The 24,179-nt window shown below is 34.3% G+C and overlaps 1 protein-coding gene across 4 annotated transcripts in view; it reads right to left on the bottom strand.

Annotated features, from left to right (window-relative positions):
* Positions 1 to 24,179, bottom strand: part of LOC136031983 (transmembrane GTPase Marf-like) — a 503,142-nt gene that overhangs the window by 9,014 nt on the left and 469,949 nt on the right. For all 4 annotated transcript variants that reach the window (XM_065712044.1, XM_065712043.1, XM_065712046.1 and 1 more), the window contains exons 5-10: positions 22,015 to 22,245; positions 21,170 to 21,277; positions 15,373 to 15,529; positions 14,274 to 14,415; positions 10,858 to 11,023; positions 1,177 to 1,396 (exon numbers count right to left, since the gene is read on the bottom strand). In XM_065712044.1, coding sequence (XP_065568116.1) covers positions 1,177 to 1,396; positions 10,858 to 11,023; positions 14,274 to 14,415; positions 15,373 to 15,529; positions 21,170 to 21,277; positions 22,015 to 22,245 — 1,024 coding nt within the window. The remainder of the gene's footprint in view (positions 1 to 1,176; positions 1,397 to 10,857; positions 11,024 to 14,273; positions 14,416 to 15,372; positions 15,530 to 21,169; positions 21,278 to 22,014; positions 22,246 to 24,179) is intronic.

Genomic DNA, 24,179 nt, shown 5'->3' with positions numbered 1-24,179 from the left:
AGAAATGCTAACTATTACATAAATTTAAATATGTAAAGCTACACAGTAAACTTCAAGATACCTCTATTCATTTCAAGGGTAAACTCAATGTAAATCCAAAGTCTTGCTAAAATATATCAAAACATAAAAAAGAAGTGTTTCCACAACTATGTTTCTACATCACAGCAATTTGAACCTCTCTAATTCACCTTTAATTCTTTCTCAATTGCAAACCTCAAAACATAGATACAATCACAAAAGCTAAAGTAATTAAGTCAATACAATACAGGAGGAAGATTTGGTACTGTTTCATAACTAACACTTGTTTTTACGGTTTTTTGCCAATTAGCTATAGAGCTATCACTGATTGCGCATGCGATAAATGGAGGAAAAGCTTTTATTCATTTTACCCATGCCTAGTAAAGTTCTACTTAGGTCATTTTTAAAGTGTGTTGGAAAAACATGGCTTACACACCGCAGAATGATCTTTTTTTATCTTTTTTTTTTGTTTAATACAAACCTGTAGAATGACTTAGTAGGACATGATCTATCTATTGATGTAAGGAATAAAATCTTTTTTGCTCTATTTATTGATAGATACACAATCACTGAAAGCTTTATAGCTACCCTACAAATCATGGAAAAGACTCGCAAAAATCAGTAATGATACCAATACCGCCACATAATTATAGGTGAAAGCAAAAAGGAGAAATTCTTGCTTAGAAAAATTCTTGAGTGGAATTGCTGCAAGAAAGAGATAAAAAGAAGAAAAGGAAAAGGTCGATACTAATCATTTTGATTCTGTCATTAAGGTTATAAAACTGAAGCAAAGATTTATGTAAAGCTAAACCGTTATTACATTTTAAATGACAATCAATTTTTTTTTCTTACGATCTAAGAGTCAAACTAAACACAGGTTGTCCCTGAATGGGATGGAACAGGTGGAACAGGAGGATGTCGTAATAAAATTACTAAGGAAGAGAGGAACTTTTTGGGAGGATGTAAAGAGGAAGGCTTTGAAAAGATTTGGATGAAAGAAGAGTGTGTAGTCGTGTTGGCCTCAGGCGGCTTGATGCTGCAGTGAGTTGCTAGTAGTAGTATTAGATCTAAGTATATATGTTAACAAGCAAAAAGCAAATACAGAGGCATAGCGAGCAATAAAGAAGAAAATAAATATGTACACAAATAAATATTTACCCGCCATTTCTTTTCTAGCTGAATCTATGTTCATTGAAACAGCCGAAGTCAAACGAGATCTTAAACTAGTTACAAGCCCATAGTCGACATGCTTATGAAGTTTTTTCTTATATTCGTTCAAAACCAAAAGGTTTGAGTCAAATGGCTCACTGAATTCTTCAACTAAAGCCGAAAGACGACGGATCTCTTCACTCAACGCTTTGGAAACCTTAATCTCAACCTGAAAAATGAAAAGAGAATTCATTGAAGAAGAAATAATTATAAATAACGGTAATGATAATAAAGAATTATAGAAGTGTCACTTCTTGATTCCTATATCTTAATTCCATGTTTGATTCCTAACTTGGATCAAAAGTTGACGACAAGTAAAACTATTTGAGCACAGATTGGGGAAGTTCACATTCTAGTATTTCTTTTGGGAAAAGTTAAAAATGGCGAAGGCAAGCAACAAAACACAAGAACAACCGGTGAACCTCAGCTTAACGTCACTGGAAAACCAATCTTCTGTTACAAAAGCTGACAGCAATTCATTTGTTTTGTCCTATTTGCCATCATATCATCTATTATATTTTAGCTCTATTTTCCTTTAAGCAGACAATAATTTTTACTTGGTAAAAAAAAGCAAAAGGTAAAGGATGCGGCACTAGACCCTTAAGGTCCGAACCGGCAGTGCTGATCTCCGTCTCAAGGCCCTTCAGCCAGAAAGTGCAATGGGGGGATGAGGACCTGTCATCCTGTGCTTTTGCACACCCTTCCTGTTCACCTTCCCCAGATTTCTCCAGGTACCCATTTAGAGCTGGGTCGACTTGGTAATGAGGTTACTTGGTAATGAGAATATCGACCAAACACATAGCTTCACTTACCAGTGTAGAATTATCGATAGAGATGATGGATGGAGTCCAAATTTAAAGAGCAGAACAGGCAAGGCTCAAGATGAGCCTGTGAATCAGTATAAGAAAATTAGAAGCTATGTGACTGTATATTGTTCGGAAACGTGGGCTCTTTGAAAGGCAAACGAAAGTTTGTTAAAAATTTTAAAATTTTACACAGAAATTGTCTAAGGATAGTTTTAGGTACCCGTTTGCCTGACCGTATGTCAAACAAGCTGTAAGAAAGACGAGATTCAATCCCACTTTCTAGGGCTATAACGAAAGAAATGCTAAAATGGCTAGAATAAGTTTTGCGGATGAAGGATGAGAAATTGCCAAAAACGATTGTTTTTATCATCCATCTGGGACCAAACAAAAGCAGGTCTTCCCCAAATGGGGTGGGAGGAGATCACAAGAAAGGCTTTAAAAAAACTGTAACTTCATGGAAGAGAATGAAAGAAAGAGTGAAGTTTTGAATAGAAAGGGGTGGATGAGGAGCTTGTGAAGCCGTGTTGGCCTCGGGCGGCTTGGTGTTGCGGTGAGTTTTTAGTAGTAGTGGAATTTTTTTGTAATCTACTATCTCTTTCTAAAAAAGAAACGGCAATTGGAAGGCAGCTATATAATTCATTGATTCTAAAGGAGCAGACAACGCAAATCAGATACTCCAACAACAGAATAATTCAAGAAACAATTACATCGTGTCTCAATTCGATGGCTACTTTCCCTCAATATAATTTTTAAATTTGTTGATTTAAATTCTTAAAATTGTTTGTTTTCATAATGGCGCTCATCATCCCGAAAATGAACTAAGCATCATTGAGATGGCATGATCCTTATTTTTTGGCACTAACATAATACAATCAAAGCATCTTATTTGAACTTAGTATGTCACTTATTTCCTGCTTCTTATTTTTGCTTCGAATATTAAATAAAAAGCATTGTGATAATTGAAATTTATATTCAACTAGCTGTTGGGGTGGCGCTTCGCGCCACCCCAACACCTAGTTCGTGGGGCGCTTCGCACCCCCCCAAGCCCCCCCGCGCGCGTAAGTCGTTACGCGCCATATTAGTTACGGGCCATTGTAGTTGTGTCCCTGTGTCCCACCTGTGAATATAGATAGATTTATATATGTGTTTCAAACTACGTAAAAATTGCGAATATACAACATTCTTGGCTTTCCCATTGTCTGTGCATATACAAAGCCGTATGTACTAATAATGACGTCATATGCAAACGCTCTTTTTACAAACAAACAAACATGCATACACACAACTCGTTTTTATATAGATAGATAAATAGATAGATACAATACAAATTAACTGCGTAAAACTTGCGAATATACAACATTCTTCGCTGTCCAATTGTCGCTGCATATAAATAGATTGTCAGGTTTACCGACCCTCGAACATGCAACGTACAATTGTCCATGGGAAAAACAATCAGTATTAAGATCTATACCACATTTTTCTAATGATTGACCTTGAGCTTTGTTAATGGTGATTACAAATGCTAATCGAATTGGGAATTGCAATCTTTTAAATTGAAAAGGCAGATCCGTTGGAATCATGGGAATGCGAGGAATAAGAACAGCCTCACCCTCAAAAGGCCCTGTCAAGATTGAGGCCTCTATTAGGTTTTCCATTGTTTTTTTTTACGGCAAGTCGCGGGCCATTGCAAAGCTTTGGTGGGTTGATATTTCTTAAAAGTATTATTGGTACGCCTATTTTTAGTTGTAGCACGTGTGGTGGAAACCCTGAAGGATCTATGGAATTTAAAAATTCAGATGGATAATTAACCGCTTCATTTGGTTCCAAAACTGTGTCGACTGACTTGTAAAGGACCGCCTGGTCTCGAATCTTGGTTAAAACAGTATTGTTGATTTCGTGGACGTCTATATTTTTGGGTGCGAGAATCGCTCTTTCACTTAGCCATTTATTATTTTTATAATTTTTTAGAATATTCGGAAATACTTTTTCAATCAATTCATTTTTGGACGTCACTAAATTACAGAAATCAGCAGGTAGTTGTATACGTCCTGAAATTGAGTCTACTGGGAGCTTTCCGTTTCCAATTGCCAGCAATTGATCTGAAAATGTTTGACCAGAGTCTTGCGAATATACATCATTCTTGGCTTTCCCATTGTCTGTGCATATACAAAGCCGTATGTACTAATAATGACGTCATATGCAAACGCTCTTTTTACAAACAAACAAACATGCATACACACAACTCGTTTTTATATAGATAGATAGATAGATAGATACAATACAAATTAACTGCGTAAAACTTGCGAATATACAACATTCTTCGCTGTCCAATTGTCGCTGCATATAAATAGATTGTCAGGTTTACCGACCCTCGATCATGCAACGTACAATTGTCCATGGGAAAAACAATCAGTATTAAGATCTATACCACATTTTTCTAATGATTGACCTTGAGCTTTGTTAATGGTGATTGCAAATGCTAATCGAATTGGGAATTGCAATCTTTTAAATTGAAAAGGCAGATCCGTTGGAATCATGGGAATGCGAGGAATAAGAACAGCCTCACCCTCAAAAGGCCCTGTCAAGATTGTGGCCTCTATTAGGTTTTCCATTGTTTTTTTTTTTTTACGGCAAGTCGTGTGCCATTGCAAAGCTTTGGTGGGTTGATATTTCTTAAAAGTATTATTGGTACGCCTATTTTTAGTTGTAGCACGTGTGGTGGAAACCCTGAAGGATCTATGGAATTTAAAAATTCAGATGGATAATTAACCGCTTCATTTGGTTCCAAAATACAAATTAACTGCGTAAAACTTGCGAATATACAACATTCTTCGTTGTCCAATTGTCGCTGCATATAAAAAGATTGTCAGGTTTACCGACCCTCGAACATGCAACGTACAATTGTCCATGGGAAAAACAATCAGTATTAAGATCTATACCACATTTTTCTAATGATTGACCTTGAGCTTTGTTAATGGTGATTACAAATGCTAATCGAATTGGGAATTGCAATCTTTTAAATTGAAAAGGCAGATCCGTTGGAATCATGGGAATGCGAGGAATAAGAACAGCCTCACCCTCAAAAGGCCCTGTCAAGATTGTGGCCTCTATTAGGTTTTCCATTGTTTTTTTTTACGGCAAGTCGCGTGCCATTGCAAAGCTTTGGTGGGTTGATATTTCTTAAAAGTATTATTGGTACGCCTATTTTTAGTTGTAGCACGTGTGGTGGAAACCCTGAAGGATCTATGGAATTTAAAAATTCAGATGGATAATTAACCGCTTCATTTGGTTCCAAAACTGTGTCGACTGACTTGTAAAGGACTGCCTGGTCTCGAATCTTGGTCAAAACAATATTGTTGATTTCGTGGACGTCTATATTTTTGGGTGCAAGAATCGCTCTTTCACTTAGCCATTTATTATTTTTATAATTTTTTAGAATATTCGGAAATACTTTTTCAATCAATTCATTTTTGGACGTCACTAAATTACAGAAATCAGCAGGTAGTTGTATACGTCCTGAAATTGAGTCTACTGGGAGCTTTCCGTTTCCAATTGCCAGCAATTGATCTGAAAATGTTTGACCAGAGTCATCGTTTTGCAATCGGACACGCATATTTGTAGTTAATTGTAATATTTTTACGTGTGCCCATAAATTAGAATTTTTCAGGCAAGCATTCATTTCCTTGCTGTTCTTTTGATTCCTCGGCACGCTTTCTTTTCTGGCTTTCTCTATCAGCAGCAAGTGTTTTGGCATAGACTCTTTGAGCATCTTCATCGGCTTTTGCCATTGTAAGTTCATCAGTCATTTTAAACTTAAACATTAATAGATTTCTACGTGAACATATATGTCTTAAATATCTTTAATGACGTCACCGTCATAGCAAAAATGACGACAACTAACTTCATGACGTCAGTCGACACAGAAACATGACGTCACCTGACAGACAGACACACAGACAGACAACTTATTTTTATATTAATAGAAGATTATCAATCCTTTCCTTACCAACTTTCCTTTGCCTTCGCTTATAATGCTCCTAGCAGTAAAACCACAATTTGGGGCCTAATGGCCATTAGTGGATGGTGGAATCTAACTCCCAAAATATAATCATTTCTCGTGCACTAAATAGAGTATGTTATATTATTGGCTAGGCTATGTTAAACTTTCTATAATTCTACACTGTGTCAATTTTTCACGTCGGCAAATAAATGGCAAAAAGAATAGATAGCCAGATATACTAAATTTAAAAAAAAAAAAATCCATCTAGTGAAACAGATCGATCTTTTAAAAAGATTCAAAATTTACACACTTAAATAGTTTTAGACTAACCACATTTACAAAAGAAAGATGGGTTATGGTATTCCTTTTTAAGGATATATTTTAATGAAAACTATTCTTAATTGGTAACCCCACGATTAAAAAAAGCTATTTTTCTATGATTGGCACAATTTTTTTTTCATTTTTACTTATTGAAATAAAATGAAAAGAAAACATTAAAATCTGAAGTTAAAGAAAAAACTGATAAAAATTGATAATTATAAAGTCAGTATAAAAAAACGTGCCTACTATCCATACATAATACTAACTAAGCTTTTTTTTTTATTTCGGTTAGGACAAAAAAAAAGATTTTATTAGTGGAAAAAGATAGATTCCTTCCGATTATCCTTGATATATACAAATTTTAGCCGCGTTAGAGTTTAAATAAAGAAACAATTTACATTAGAAAACATCTCTAAAAATGGGAATGTATTCATCAAATCGTTTCATTTGAGATAAATCCCTTCAAAAGTTTCCTTGTGAGCTTAAGCCAATACTCAATATACATTCGGGAACAATGCAAATAGAAAAAAACTTGCAATTTTTAGGAACAAGAAAAGAGAGCAAAAAACTCATTTTTCAATAATATATTGAGTTTTTAAACCTCTAAAAGCAAACACTTAGGAGTTTACATAAAGAAACAATTTACATTAGAAAATATCTCTAGAAATAGGGATTTATTCAACAAATCGTTTCATTTCAGACAAGTTCCTTTTGAGCTTAAGCCAATACTCAATGTATACATTCGGGAACAATGCCAACAGAAAAAACTTTTACACTTTTTAGGAACAAGAAAAGGACGGATGATAGACAGACTTGTCTATTAACAAATGAACTGACATCATTTTTATACAATCCTAATAAGGGCTTATGCCAGATTTACCTCTAACTTAATCGAACTATCTGTCTTGGCTTTTTCTACAATTAACCATGGTTTGATGCCCACAACTATCTATCAACTCGTTCTTTTAATAAAATATTGAGTCTTAAACCTCTAAAGGCAAACTCTGCCTAAGCTAGAGCGATTAAACTTTAATTTTTTACTTCGAAGGAGCGGGGAAGGGAAAACACGCAAGGAGGCATTAACCAAAAAAAAATTCAAGCACTAATTAGCGGCTAATGGAAAGACACAGACTTGCGCTACACCCTGTAAGAAATACACCATGGAATCCCTTCATCTTCGAACAACACTTATTCAAAAAGTAAATTAGGGCACTGCTAGGTAGCATTTGCATTCCCATATGCAAAAAGTCGAATCTTTAGAGCAAAGTTTTCAAGTACCAACTGACAATCATGGTCTAAACCACTGCGAAATAGCAACTCCTTATTAAGGCTCACTTTTTAATATTTTATCTTGCATCACCTTTCGATGTTTTTTTTTTCTTGTTTGTTCTTGTTTATTTTGCCACGCCATTAATATTTCAGTAACCCGCCACCACAAAGGCTTTGCCGCACCACCATCATAGTCGGTGGCGGTGGGCCGCTGGGAACTTCCAACACTGAATTATTTTCTGAGATTGTTTATTCAACTGAGTAGTAAAATATAAGGCAAAACCCACTATTTATTAGTCCATGAAAAATTTTTGAATCCCCTAAAAAAAATTTTTAATTTACTCGTCTACTACGGACTTAAGACTGTCTTTCACTTGTTTATGTGCTTGCACTAAAATCATTAGTTTTTGAGATACTGAATTCCCACTAATGTTTAAAAGTAGCTATTTTCCAAATTCCATTCGCATGATCCAAATATTGGCCAATAGACCATGTAGAATTTCCAGTACACAGTTTGTCACACGAAAGTGTGTGTCTATGAGTCAGTGCAATACCCTTTTTACCTTGTGTATCCTCAGACAGGCTATCTTCAGATGAAGAGCAAGACGAATAATATCAAGGTTGATCGTGATAAATTTGCATCCAAAATGAGAATTGAAACTGTAATTTTAGTCTTAGAACTGAAGCAAGTGTATCCTATAAGGCTGTAGCCAATACATGAATATTTTAAAAGGAGAAACTGAGACACATTTTTGGAGCTAGGGCTACTAAAATTAAAGTTTATACGTTAAGAATGAGATCCTGCTTGAGAACAATAGGCAAAGGGGCAGAGGTACTAACCAATAGAACTAGAACATATAGAAGGAAATAACTTTTTTATCCTGCTTCTGCAGGACAGAACTTCTGCACCTTTACAGCCCAATAGAATAAATAATATATAGTAAAAGATAAGCTGTTTTCTTTTCTGCATCTTTATTCTCTTCTCTTTTAAAGGTTGCTTGTAACCTGCCACCAGTGACCAACAGACTAAACACAAGCTTTGAATTTTCATATTTACCACTTAAAAATTGACTAGTTACTGGTGATTAATGAACTGCTTGCCAGTGAAAGCAAAGTTTTTGCTTAACCTGTGACCAATTCGGTAAAGGTGAAGATTAGCTTCCCCTGTAGTATAGAGAGCAGAGCACCTGCCAATAGGACAGGGACACACAGTAAGAATGATCAATATTATAGAGCTGAAGGCTGAGATAAGGAACATCGCCTGTGCACCAAATTTATCCAATCAACACTCCATGTCCTTCAGGCTCAACTAGTGATGAGCATGCTAATGTAGTAGGAATTCTTTTGTAAAAAGAAGAAAGGGCCCATGATGAGGCGGAAGAGGAGATTGTAATTTCTGGTGATGTGACGGGATCAGCTAACCCAGTCAGTTGTGTGAATGGGGCTAGATGATTTTCATAAAAGAGCAGCAACTCTAAATCTCTTCACGATCAGAAATCAAAGAAAAGGAAGCTTCTACATTAGATGATATGTGAGAGCAGTAATAATGCCGAACAGGATGAAAATGATGTTATTCGGCGTAAAGTAAATTTACGTCTCAGCTTGGCAGCCCATACCAGGAGATCAAATGATCCTATCCTTGTTGATGCAATAAATCGAACCACTGCCTTTTGGACAAGATATTCTACTAAGCTGCCATGGATTGCAAGTTTGGCACAAAAATTTCTGTCGTTGCCCGCAACATGTGCGGAAGCAGAAAGGGTTTTCAGTGGTGCTGGACTAATAGTTACCGTTAAGCGTTAAATATTGCCTCCACGCCGTGTAAATAAGCTTATTTTTATACACGACAACTAGAAGCTTGTCAAAGCCTTTCAGGGAAGTGCTTGAGTTTATTTCTAGTTGAGTGTCTTGAACTTTTAGGCACAATAGCAGCAAATAAGGAAAGAGCTACTATAAAAGGTTTTAAAAGTCAATGGAGGTTGCAGGTCAGATTATAAAATGTGACAGCAATTTTTGTTGCGATACCATTGAAGGAAAAACAATGGAAGAGGACCTCATGTTTTTTTTCTGAAGGTATGAGACCTCGGGGCATTGCCACATAGGTATAGGGTAGTCAAAGAAGTGGAATGCGGGTTACAAGACCAGGAAATCTTGACATGGAACAAGTTACAGTCATCAGATCCCCTTGAGATTTTATAAATTAACCATGGAAATATGGTGTAAGGAAATTTCTTTAATTTCCTATTTTGTCGGATCAATTCAAGACTCGGGAAGTTTAAGGTCTCACTATCGACTATTTAGATTAAAGAAACGCTTTGGAGAAGCTAAGCTTGATGTTTCGTCCTTATTTTGCCCGAGGTTAGGTCGTCACTATAAAGCTGAAAAGGAACAGTGAATCCTGAAAACTCTAATTTAAAACGAAGAAGGAATTCGGATTGGAATTGATACCAATTTAGTTTTCCAAATTAAAAAAGAATATTGAAAAATGCTAAAAAATAGAAACGTCGATTAATCTGCGGCGCACCACCGACCAATTTTCAATGACGTGCTGCCAAAAGTTGCTCGGAACTGGGCTTAATTACTTCCGCCGCCACAGAATTTCAATTCGGCGTGGTTTCAGGAACTATTCATGAAGACTTATTGCAGTAAATCTGATACTACAACATAAGGGATTACAATAGACAAAATGAGTGAAATGCTCATTACTAAGGTCTAACTCATTTTCTACGTTTTTTCCACACTTCGAGATTGATCCTAATCTACTGCAAACGTGAAAGGGGACATTCAAATACATCTAATTATCTTAGGATTTCATAACTTTCGTCAGTAGTTTTTGGTCACTTCTTGTGGTAGTTTTATACTTTATTTGGAAATAAGGTTAATTGGTTTATTAACATATTATATTTGAGAGAATATCAAAGAAGAGATTGAAAAGACTTTTCCACTTGGGCATGGCAGTACAACGAAGTTTGCCGCTGTCAAACGGTAACATTATTTAGCGTTATACAGATGTGTATGGCATTTTCTAATGTAAATGAAAGAATTTGTCGAGTTCATTAACATTATGAAAAAATGACGAATGTGCACTAAAATTGTGAGTTATTCTAAATCTAAGTCACTTCATTATTTTTACTTTTTGTGGTCGGGTGAGAAACCTTTTTGACATATATGCCACTGGATTTGCAGGCTTATTCTAGGCAATTTTAAATTGAAGGAGAAAAACAGTAGACAAACCTCTTCCACCATATTTCTTATTCTGTTTTTGGCTTCTTTTGTCACCAGCAACATTTGTCGCTCTGTTTCTTCAATAGCACGGGAAAGTTCGACTTTCTGGCCTTGCAATTCTTCGCTTTTTTTTAAAGACGTTTCCCGAATATTTTCCATACACATACGTATATTGCTGAAAATGATTAAAACTGAAAACTAGCAAAAAAAAATTTAAGGCACTGAAATTTTGAATGTTAATAACTACAGTAGCAGAAAAGATATAAATGAAAATAAGATGTAGGTATTTTTGAAAGCCACACTGCCTTTCCATGATGTACAATTCAAATAGGCATAGGGATAAATCCTTTTCTTAGATAGTGAAAAACAATGATAAAAATTCTGGATGTTTCTATCACATACACTGCGACCGTCGTCAGCAGATTAACTGCGTTTGAACTGTTATTTGTACGAAAATAAGATTAGTTTTACCTTATTCTAGACCTGGTGTTGAAGTATTACAATTTGCTGTAATGTATTGTTGTAACTCTCGCATGCCTCTGTGGAATACATATCTGGAAGGGAAGAAATTAACCAGCCCCCCAACATTTTGGTTGAGATTCCAGAATGCTTGTGGTAGACCTTCTTCCGGTACAGCATTTACAGTCAAGCAAAAACGAAGAAAAAACACAAATCTCGCTTGCGCAATGCTAAACTCAAGGCACGGGACGCTCCAAATAGTAAAAGTGCTGGAAACAGAGTTGCCAGTAGCAGTAAGTGTACTCAACCCGTTCAGTCGGGATTAAACCTTATGAATCTTGCACACCATTATATTGAAAAATTTTCCATATTTAATCAGTAAGTTCAGAAACATTTTTCTAGTCTACTTAGTTCGGTCCTGCCAGTGTAAAATGTGGGGCTCTTGCAATAAGTATGGGTGGTATACGTCGGGCACTGAAGAAATTAAAAAGATCGGATACCTATGATTGTGATGGCCTACACTTTAGGAATTCTGTTTATGATTGCCCATTATTGTTGAACCACATGCAATTATTATTTAAAATTTGTCAAGCTCAATCTCTAGTTCCTCATAGTTTTCTTTCTGGCAGTGCCGCATCTATAGTTAAACGAAGTAAATATCCAGATTCAAGTTGAAATTCTGGACCAATTACTGTATTTTGTTCTTTGAGTAAAATTTTTAAGTATATATTTTTTGCCTTAGTTAAAATGTAGGCGTGATCTTTCGTCTTTCCAAATAGGGTGTACAAGAGGGGTTGGCTGGTCTCAGGCATATTCTGTAAAAAGCTGGTTCCTGAAGGATGCTTTTGCTCAGAAACGATCAATGTCTTACTGGACGGTAGACATTTTTGGGGCTTTTGACATTTGCTGTTCCTGCCCAGGCCTTGCATTCCCTTGCTTAATCCAGAGTTAATTATACAATTATTTCCATATTGCGTTGTTGGTATGAAAATTCTTCTGGGCGTATTAAGTGGCTGCCATATAATCCAGTAGTCGCTAGGAAAGGAGTATACAGGTGAGTGTTTTATCTTCTTATATGTTCAAACTCGTCATATCTACTTGTCTGAAACATCTGTCTCCTACTTTGCTTTTTCGTGACACTGGCTTAAGTTATATTGCGAACATCGATGATGTCTTTTCAAGTTTTTATCGTCAAGGGTTGGTTCAGAATTTCTGCAAGATGTCGTCCCTACTTAGTGACATTAGCCGATCTGTCAAATATGGAAAATGCCAGTTCATATTCCTTAATAGTATTCGGATAATGTCAAGTGGGCTAGGTATATCGTTTTTCCTCAATTTTCGAAACTTACTCCGAATTAATTAGAAATGCTTTAAAGAATATTGGCGTCATAGGTACGATATCTCCAAAAAGAAAGCGTAATAACCGTAAGGGTCTGCCTTGGCTGTGTAATAGTTTTTGCTCTCCAACAGTGAATTCCCTATCTTGATTCCAGCATTTATTGAGGAGAAAGGATTTACGGAGACTTAGAAGCAGTTAGTTTAGATATTGTAAATATCTAATGTATTCATCCAGCTGTTTTAATATAGAAACATTGCACAGACATAATAAAGACATCCAATATAAGCATATGGGATTTATGTCTCTATTACTGATCACCTAGTTTGCTTTTCCCATCGTCATTTTGGTATTTTCTTTGTAATGATTATTTATATTGTTATTTATTGTTTCGTTAGTTATTGATATGGATGGTTATTATTTGGTAATAGTATTCTGTAGTAACAGATGTTTTTTTCTTTATTTTACACTACTCTGCAGAGTAATTTCTAGTGTTCATTTGTGCGTTATACATAAAAAAAATAAGAATATAGTGTATTGCTTTGATTTTATAGAAGGGTAAAAACAAAATACTCTTTCACAGGGCCAATTTTTATAGAAGTCAAATTTAATCGAGCCAAAAAATATAGTTTCTTTCGTTTGATTTAATTGTAACTGATCTGAACAAGCTTTAAGTGGTAACTTTGAAAAGTTTCAAACAGACCTTTTTCGTGATGAAAAGATTCAATAAGAGAATTGATAGCCACAGGATTTTTCACAGAATAATATTTTCATAATAATAATTATTATAGGTCATTGCTTTAAATAATGCCCATTTTTCTCAAAAGTGTATTTAGTGAAACAAACAGGATGCATCTATCAAAGGTAAGACGAATCGTCTGAATCCAAAGACTGTAAAAAATTGACATAATTTTGACAAAAAAACAGATAAATAGATCATAAAACAATAAAAGTCAATAAAAGACACGCTGTATTCTTTTTAACTTTCTACATTAAACAAAAAATAGAATATAGTGGGTGAATTTTATCGGGATGGTCTCAGGGTTTTCTTTTCTAAAGCTAATCTTTCTCCACTGAATACATTTCCGGTGCAAGTCAAGAAATTCATACAAGTTTTCAGAATGTCCCACAAATCAATTTTAACCTTAGTTATGTTTCAATATAGGACTCAGATGAGTTTTATAGATTAAAAGACATAATACAACAAACCATGAAACAATACACAAGATTAAATTACTTGTTACATGATTGGAGAAGGGAAAAGCTTCTACAACGAAAATAGTAATGTGAAAAAAGACGACATACGGCGCATTAGAATGGCTCTTAGTCCCTCAAGCAGCACATCGTATACAACTACACTAAGTTAAGGTAGCGTCAAGATTTTACTCGAAACAACTTTTTCTGTTCTTTGTGATGGTAGGCCAATGTGTTTTACCAAATTATCTTCGAAACCAATAGATAGCACTGGCATTATTTGTCAACAGGGACTTACTTCAGTTTAAAGTCTTATTAGTCGTAAGAAATCTCATTAGTTTCGAGTCAGTCAGAACCAGATAATGAACTACTTAGCTCCTTGATTACAAGAATTAGCGAAATACAAGAAGAGAAATGCAAGTAAAATAGGCTTTACCTAACAATAAGTTTCCCACGGGATGTGTGATGATCAAACTTGGTTCGAACAGCAGACCTTGATATACATTCCTCGAACTGTTTCTCAAAATTTTCAAATTCGTGCAATCTTCCGAAAAATCCTTCCGTCATTGCAATGCCCGCTTTGGGGAAAGAAAAATGAGAAAATTAAGCGACTTGTATATATCCACAAAGAATTGTCAACATTTAAACTCTAGAAAATATGACTTGTTTTTAACAAACATTACAGAAGAACTACAACATATTTAATAGTTAAATTTGTTTTTATTTTTGAGTTGTCTCAATCTTTTAATATTTCCGTTTTCCAAGGTTTACACTTGCCATCTCTTTAATAAGTGCCCGACTACGTTTATCTCGCTTTCTATGACTGTCAATAAAAGTTTTGAATTCAAATGCCTCTAAAAAAACAACTGTTGTTTAGCTGGCAAGTTTAATCCCACTGATTGTAAATATTTTTATTAGCCAATTTTTGACAAATCAAAGACCTTATATTACTTAACCCCAAACGATGCTGAAATCTAGATTTACTTTTCCCAAGAAACATAAAATACTACAGGAGCCTTTGATCGGTTTTGCCGACATAAGTGTTGAGGGAATTAAACTTTGGTTTATTTTTTCACAATCGATTAAACGACAGTTTTCAACCCCTCAAACTTCTAAAATGTTTTGTCCCAAGAAGAATTTTGCTCCAAAAAAAAGAAAAAGACCCGATCCTGAACGAAAAGTCTCAGATCCGCTGTTCATAAAACCACCTTTATTCTTGATTGCCTGACACCCAGTATAGTCTGTTACTTTTAAAATAAACCACGTTATACATAGTAATAATACATTACTTTGCCCCGAAACACGAGAAATAAACCTATCTCTATTATTAATTCTATAAAATGCAGAATGCAGAAGCCGACCAAGCCGTTAATATAATAAAAATATACAGTCGAGCTCACTTAGCCTCGGGCTTAGTTGGTATGCGATTAAAGTAAATTCCTTTTAAACTATTAACTGATAGTAGAAACTTCGGTTCACTTACTCTTTCAGAACAAAAATTCTTATATTCTGCTAATATGTAAATTTATGCTTACAATGTATGGGCACTTTTTTCTGCTCATTCAATCTGGCTTGTAGCACTTCTTTTGCAGACACAAAAAAAACTCGATTCTCTGCTTCCTCTTTTGATGAAATGACTTTGAGTTCATTCACCAAAAAATCGACACTTCGTTGCAAGTGCTGCTTTTTAACCTTGAGAAAAGAGAGGAAGACAATATTATCAAACACGAGCAGTTTCAGGTAATGCTTGCAACTGAAATTGTTTATTTTGCATATATACATACACATATATATATATATATATATATATATACATATATATATATATATATATATATATATATATATATATATATATATATATATATATATATATATATATATATATATATATATATATATATATATATATATATATATATATATATAATATTTTCTAGGTCTATTTCTATGCCTCTATTTTTTACCTTTTTTTCTTTCCTTCCTTTCATCTCTATTCCGTGTTACTTAGTCTTTTCTTTACCTTTTTACTTGCATTTATTTTTCTGTTTCAGATTTAAAAAGTCAAGTTCGGGCCATTGTCTATTTATTTCGCTTTGATGAGTTTATCTACGTCACGAATGTTCACTCGAATACCGCCTAATCTCTGCATCACTGCATTAGTAAGTAATAATGTTTGATTTTTATTGTCTATCGAGGGCCAACACTAAATATAAAAATGAAAATTCAAATGCGCATAAAATTAATAGAGTTGATTTTAATAAGATTATGAATAACCCGGTAGGGCAAGATCCGAATAAAAATTATAAAATAAATTTGAAAAAATTATGGATAGCGTGTTGTGGAGGAGCTGGGATTTGTGAGTTCCGGAGTCCGGTGGGGGGAGGTCCTTTCGATTGTGCATCTTAACGTAGAGGCACAGAATTCTTCCTTTGATGATATTGAGGTGCTATGTAGGAATTCACGTCCTGCAGTAATTGACCCATGTGAAACATTTTTGAGGAATGAGAATCAGCTGCTAATGGATACTCCTGAATGTTTTTTAGCCGAAAGACGCCAAAAAACCGGAACTCGGATTTTATATTTTGAATAGTCTACCAGCTATCGGAAGAGATGGTTAATGTACAAATATTGAACAGGTATTTGAATAATTATTTTCAGAAATTAAAATTAGCACTGGCAAAAAGGTAATATTCGGTGAAATATATAGATCTCCAAGCGGATCTGCGAGGGTTCTTTTTCAAAAAATCTTTTGAAAATTTAATCTGAAAAATCAATAATAATTCAAATGGGTGACTTCAACATTGACTTAAAGGACATATCATCTAGTCAAACTTTCGATTTTTTGTTGCTGTTAATTTCATTCGGGCTAGTTCCTTGCATAAATTTACCGACACGGATTTCAAATCAATCAGTAAGTTTAATAGATAACATTTTTTCAACAATGCATTCCGTACAAAATGGAGTGCTCATCTCCGATTTATCGGATCACTTTCCAATTGGAGTCCTGCTTCCACTTCCCCAGGTTTTTAAGCGAAAAATAATTCAAAATAAACCAATATTTCGACATACACCACCAGAGCTTGACCCACTCACGGTAACTCTGAATACTACTTCGTGGGATTTCGTACTATCTGAAGAAGTTAATTTAGGAAAATATGATAGGATATTTGATCAGTTTTATTATAATGTCAAAAGTAATTTTTTGGAACACTGTCGAAAACCTCGGACTTGTCAGTCTAAAAGATCAACACGCATAGCCCCGTGGACAACAAGTGATTTTAACGGCAATAAAAAGAAAGCAAAATCTCTGGAAAGCGTATAAGAAAAGACCAGGCAACGAAAAGTTAGAGACATTTAATTTATTCGAAATATGATAAATCCCTGACACGCAAAGCTAAAGTAGCAATTTTACTAGGATATTTGTAGATTCTGGAAATAATGTTAAAAAGACATGGGATGTGATAAATGAGGATACACGAAAATCAATAAAACCACAAGTTTGCCCAAAATCTCTGAAAATAGATGATAAGTTGAATACAGATGAAGACCAAGTTCGACATCAGCTGACAAAAAGTTTTTGCTAAAGTGGGAAAAAAACAGCGGAAGGAGCGCCTCCTTCTAAAGCTCAGTCTTGGAAGCAGTTTCTTGGTCCTTCGTGCTCTAAATCAATGGTTCTCGAGCCAGTCACAGAGCGGGAACTAGAGAAAATAATTTTATTCCTCAAGAATTCTTCAACCGGTTGCGACCAAATTCCCAGTGGCCATTGGCCACATTAACCAAATGGCCACTGTGCCATTTGGTTAAGAAGATATTCCAATTAAGAGTTTTCCCCCGGCGACTCAAGTTGGCAAGAGTGATATCCCTTTTTAAAGGAGGTGACCGTGAAGATCCAGGGAATTACAGGCCAATCTCTTTCCTATCCGTCTTTTCTAAAATATTTGAAAAACCAATATTGAAGCGACTAGTGAGTTATTTCGACGCTAAAAAGTTTTTCCATAAACATCAATCTGGATTTCGTACAAAACATTCAACGGAACATGTGTGCAATAAGTTTCTTCAGTTCATACAGCAGTCATTGGATTCTGGTCTCATACCAGCAGCCATTTTCTTTGATGTGAGGAAAGCTTTCGACAGTCTGACCCACGATATCCTTATCGATAAGCAGTCTTATCACGGAGTTCATGGGGAGCAACTGTCATGGTTTCCTTCATGCCTCACTAGCCGTTCTGTCGCTGCTGAAGCTTCAAACCGAAGAGGTTCCAGTTACTTATGGAGTACCTCAAGGCTCAATTCTTGGACCTTCACTATTCCTGATTTACGTCGATGACCTCTCTCGGCTTTTTACTAGCTCGACGCCAAATCTATGCTGTGGATTATGTCATAAATATGATTCCCAAACGACACCAATAGCAGCATCCAATATACATGAAGAATTAATCGCATTTGCTGATGATAGTACTTTAGGTGCATCGGCTACAGACGCACAATCCCTTATACAAAAGTTTCCCGTATAGGTAAGAGCTGGCCTGCAGTAGTGTAGCTTCCTACTTCAAGAGGTCGTATACACAAAGCACCTGACCAACATGTGCAATTCCTTGGACTTCGCCTGGATGAAAATCACACATTCAAGCACCATATTCAGATGATAAGAGTAAAGGTTTCAAGAGGAATGAGGATCATGAGAAAACTCAAACAAATTTTTCCTTTTTCCATTCTCTGTCTTTTATATATCCTATCTTCTTATCTATCCTTATCCTTATCTATCATTGCTTATCTATCATTACTTATCTATCATTGCTTATCTATCATTATCTATCATTGCTCATCTGCTTGGATGTCTACTTTTCCATCTCTACTTTCCCCTATCCGTAATCTCCAGTTGAAAGCAGCAAAAGTCCTTCAGTCCAACGTTTATGCTCCTGTCCAGCTTTTAAAGCTGAAGGATATCTATACACTTTCGCTGAGTTCAATGGCAATCCTTTATTTTGGCGGAGATTTATTTTGAGATTTATTTTGGCGTGTTACCGTGCAGTAGCTTCTTGGATAATCTGTTTGCACTCATCTCAATTTGCATTTATTTCTTGCATGGTAGAAAATGGCTTTTAATTTTTTTTTTTTCTCTTTATAGTTGTTCAATGCGTGTATAACTTTTTTTGGCATATAATAATTTCCTTTTTTTATATTTTCACTCAGAACAAACATTCTAAAAAAGAACCATCTTTTCTGTACTAGATTTATGAATGGTGTACTATATAAATCAAATAATGGATCTTAACATCACAGTGCGTTTAGTAGGCACTAGTCAAGTAAAGTATCGCAACAAATAATCAATATAATGTTTACAAAAACATTTAGGATGGCCTCTTATCCATGCTAAATTTTATCAACAAAGAACACTGATAGAACTAAAATCTCCAAGTCAATAAAAAAGCAATTAAAAGCATTTTCATTGCCATGCATCGTGTGTGCTAAGTTAAGACTCGTGCTCACCTCTATTATCTCTCGGTTAGGCTGTTAAAACACGAAAAAGAAACATGTAGAAAATGAGTCTTTTGAATCACTACATTCTGCATAAATGTATTGGACGAAGTCAAAATTTTGTTTTGGGATTAAGAAACTTACATATGCATGTACAATAGTGTTATTTATTTGACCTGCTAAACGATGAGTGTCCTCTAGTCTAAACTTTATTCTTCACATTATTTAAAGAGGTGAACTATCTTACCAACTCTACTGGCTATATACAATTCAAACAGAGGTGCACAGAAAACTTTTTATTGAGAAGGGGGGGGGGATTCGTCTAAACTACATAAAAGTAATAAGTTATAGACAGTATTTGATCATTGTTTTTTTTTTCCAGAGTGCATTTAGCGAGGCTATCCCGCCTTTACCACGGCAATTTAGAATCTTGTAAGTAATGTATTTAAAAACCAGATAGCAGCAAGATTGTTGTCTTCGATACATGCGTTCTTTCATTTAAACAGATCATTAAATTTGAGACAATCTACTGATTTTAATAGTATTCATGCTGCAGAATAAACCACCCGAATCTACCATGCAAGAAGAAAATTCGCGTAAAAAACGAAATTAATTGTACAAAAAATGACGAAAAAAATATTGTCATTAGATGATAAAATGTCATTTAGAACCGACAACCACCACCAACGACACCCCCAAAAGCGACCCTAGTTTAGAAAATACCATATCTAGGCACAAAACACTGAATACTCTTAAAATTTTTAAAACTCCTTGTCATGTATATTTCAGACGCTCTCCATACTCAGATAGATAGGCTGAGAAAAGAAAGAAAAAACATACGCAAGCTGAATGACATAAAATTAAAATGACATAAGTTTTTTATTTTATGGCAGGCCAATGTGGTTAAGAAATTATCTTTATAGAATTAAAACCAGCAATGTATCTCTTTTCTCAATTTTCTTCTATCCTTCTTTTATTAACTTAATGGATTCGATACCTGAGCATACATTTACAGTCAGTATCTCCAAAAGATAACTTTTTTTCTTATTGGAAATCACGATCTTCCGATTATGATTCATTTCTTAGTGGCTGGGGGTTGTCGTAATTTCTGATATGCCACATATAACTCTACAAATAATCGAAAATTCTTCAATTAATTACGATTAAAAAATAACTGTGATTAGTTATTAACTCATAAACTATGTTTTTCCCATAGAAACATAATCATGAACCTAAATAACCCTTTGCCTTGTAAATAACCGATTTGGAACTTGAATTTAAGAGGAAAGTCGAGAGAAGTGAATAGTTAGATCCTAGAAAACATTGATATCCTTGACGTAACTTAGAACATGGAATGTTGGAATATTCTTTAACGTGTAGTGCAGCGATGATAATGAATACTAATAGAGGAATACTAGAGGGATACATGAGGGATACTCTGCTATCTGTTAGTATTCCACCAGTGGAATACTAACGATACTGGGTGGAACTCATGAATACTAACAGAGAGCTAGAATAGTTAAGATTCTAGCTCTCTGAAGTAAATATATTACCTTAGCTGAAACTTTACAAAGTAGAAGGAATTTTAGAACAACTGGAAGAATGTGAGAGTTGATCAATGGATAGCAATGGATTGCACAGTGTAGAATTTTCACAGTGTACAAATTTGTGAGTTATAGTTATAGATTATATTTGTTTTTTTCATCGGGTATTTTTTTAGTTTATTTTTGTATGTGTCGCTACATTTTAATGCCTGCAAATAAAATATTTATCTATATTAATCACAACGAAATGCAACTATTACTGTGTAACTGATTATTTGAATAGACCAAGAATTCCAATTTCTCTCACCTCTTCCAAGTACTCAGGTTCGTTTGCGGATGCATCCCATCTGTTATTCAGTATGAAAATATTAGGTTTAGATAACCGTGATGATACCTTATGGAAAAAATTCTTCTCCTGAAAAGGAACAAAATTAAGTAACACAGGTGGACCATCAGAGTTCTTACCATGAAAAAGCACAACTTATGCATAAATGAATCCTTTAATACACCCATGATCTCAAAGACTTTCAATTGGACAAATTGATCTTTTTAGTGAAATAGCTTAAATATTGGGGAAATTTACGTCAAACACGAAGCAGCAATCGTATTATGACAGTTCATAACGTAATAGACTATGTATAGTAGGCTTGTATTTATAATGTACTCAAAATCAACATTATAAGCATAGTTCATAGATTTTCTCTTGCCCAAATATAGAATTCTTCTAAGAAACTAGCAAGGTGGAGCCTTGCGAATGGCGGAAAAGGTCAGAAAACTACGTCTTATGAAAACTAAAGCTTGTCGTTCAGCATACCTACGAACAGGTACAAAAATTATAATAAATAAAGCACTGAACTTAATTGTACCTCAGAGTTATCTAAGTATTCAAACGATAAGGCACGACAATTTTCACAATTTTCCTTACAGTTTTTTTCCTGTCTCATTTGCCTTTTGTGATATTTTCCCCCAGTTATCACCTCTCTTCAAACAATAAACTCGGTCTCCGCATCTATTCCAGACTAGATTTTCTTATAGGCAAAACTTATAGCAGGTCTATAGCTCGAGGGACTTGCAATATAAAAGATCACTCCTGAGACAAAATTAACAATGCCTGTTTTTGCAAAAGGGATAAAAATAAAAAATACTCCTTACCGTGAGCATCAGGGTTGACTCGGCGTTTGCAACCAGTACAAAAACATCAGCATCCACGCAATGTTTGTCAATCCATTCATCCAGATTGGGCGACACGTCAATACCAGGCGAATCCACAAAAACTACATCGTCTCGAAGCAAAGGGCATTTGTCTTTAGGCCACACAACACGCATCAAAGCAGAACACCCAATTTTCTCTGTGCATAAAGCATGTGCCAACTGTGCCACTGACTGAAAGCGAAATAGAGTAATAGTGAGTAAGGTTTATACTAGCAGTACCTTGAATGCAATCTAAAGGTTATCCAGAAGGCCTGCATTGCAATGGAAGAATTGTAGTAGGTCCTAAAACAGATTTATTTCATAAAGGATACTCATGCCCTCAGTCCTTTTTCTATGATTTACAGACATGGCGTCCTCGTACAACGCCAACAACATACTCAAAACTAAGTTAAAAGTCAAATACAATAAAACCAGCCATTTTAACCACATCTCAGGGAATAAATTTAAAACTGTCAAAACAAAGTTTCAAAATAGCCTAAAGAATAGCTAAGCTACCCTAATTTCACGTTAAACCATTTCTTTCAGCCCATTTTCCAATTGTTCTAAAGAATAGCATATGTTCTTAAAAAAATATATATATAATATATATATATATATATATATATATATATATATATATATATATATATATATATATATATATATATATATATATATATATATATATATATATATATATATATATTAGTTGCATCTTATACGTAAAAATGAGCAGCCATTATGAACTCCTCGCACGAATACTTGTTTTAAAATTTAAGCTTTTTTGCGGATCAATCATGTAAAATACGAAATAAGTTGATGAATCTGTAATTACATGCACATTCGAGTTTTCTTTAATAGATTCATCAATACTTTAAATTGCTCAACTCTTAAATGAAATTAACCGTGCTAAATTTGTCATCGAGAGCCAACGAATATCGCATGGCAGTATTTTCTTGATAATAAAACAAAAAAATAAAAAAATAAAAATCCGCATCCTCTTAGTCCTCTTAGTTATATAAGCATAAGAGTAAAGAAAACTTGTAAGAGGGGAAATAGGCGGTAATGTCGAGACGAAAATCCCCATCGTCAACTAGCGTTTGATGACTTCGTCTGATTATAAACTGCTGTATACTTGTCGTTTCAAATACTATAAAATGCATTGTTTCAGGTACTTAAAATACTTTCTTCTGTAGGTCTACCAGATTAAAGTCAACTAATCCACTAAACCAGCCAGTTTTTTCCCAAGCTGACCTAGGCCTGCTATGGGCAGACTAAACTTGACTAATAACTGTTCTTGAAAACAAATGAATAAATACGAATTAATTATTACTCACAGAAGAATTTAAGCTTAAATCTTTTAACATTGCGGTAAATTATGTCAGTCTTCCATTTTTCTTTGAAACTTTCGAATTTAGAAATTATACTCAACCTACTCTACATTGTCAGTGGTGCTGGTTGTTTTTAATCGCTAACTATTTGTGTGGGTAGGTAAGGTAGGTAGGTAAATTTTTATTTAAAACCTTTATATCATATACACTTCAATTAGTCACAGAAAGGCCGTTCTGGCCTGTAATAGCGACTACATTCGTGTTACTTTAATCATCAATAATACTAACTCATTAAATGCACACAAAAAAAAAGAAAAAAATAACAACAACAAAAATAAATAAATAAAAAAAAATTAATAATGTGTATATATATATACATATACACACATACACACACACATACACATATAGTAAATATATATATATATATATATATATATATATATATATATATATATATATATATATATATATATATATATATATATATATATATATATATATATATATATATATATACATATATACATACACATATACATATACATACATACATACATAGACATATATATATATATATATATATATATATATATATATATATATATATATATATATATATATATATATATATATATATATATATATATATACATACACATACAAATATACATACATTACTCCAAATGATCACTCAGACCTGAAAAATTCTGGATAGCTCACTCACTCAATACGCTTCCCTTCACCATCTTGATCATTTATCATTCAAAAAATGCATTTTTAACCGGCGCTTAA

This window comes from Artemia franciscana, chromosome 10 (assembly GCF_032884065.1).
Source record: "Artemia franciscana chromosome 10, ASM3288406v1, whole genome shotgun sequence".
Classification (NCBI taxonomy): domain Eukaryota; kingdom Metazoa; phylum Arthropoda; class Branchiopoda; order Anostraca; family Artemiidae; genus Artemia; species Artemia franciscana.
The sequence above is the reverse complement of the archived record's forward strand: the minus strand, read 5'-3'. Positions and strand labels throughout refer to the sequence as shown.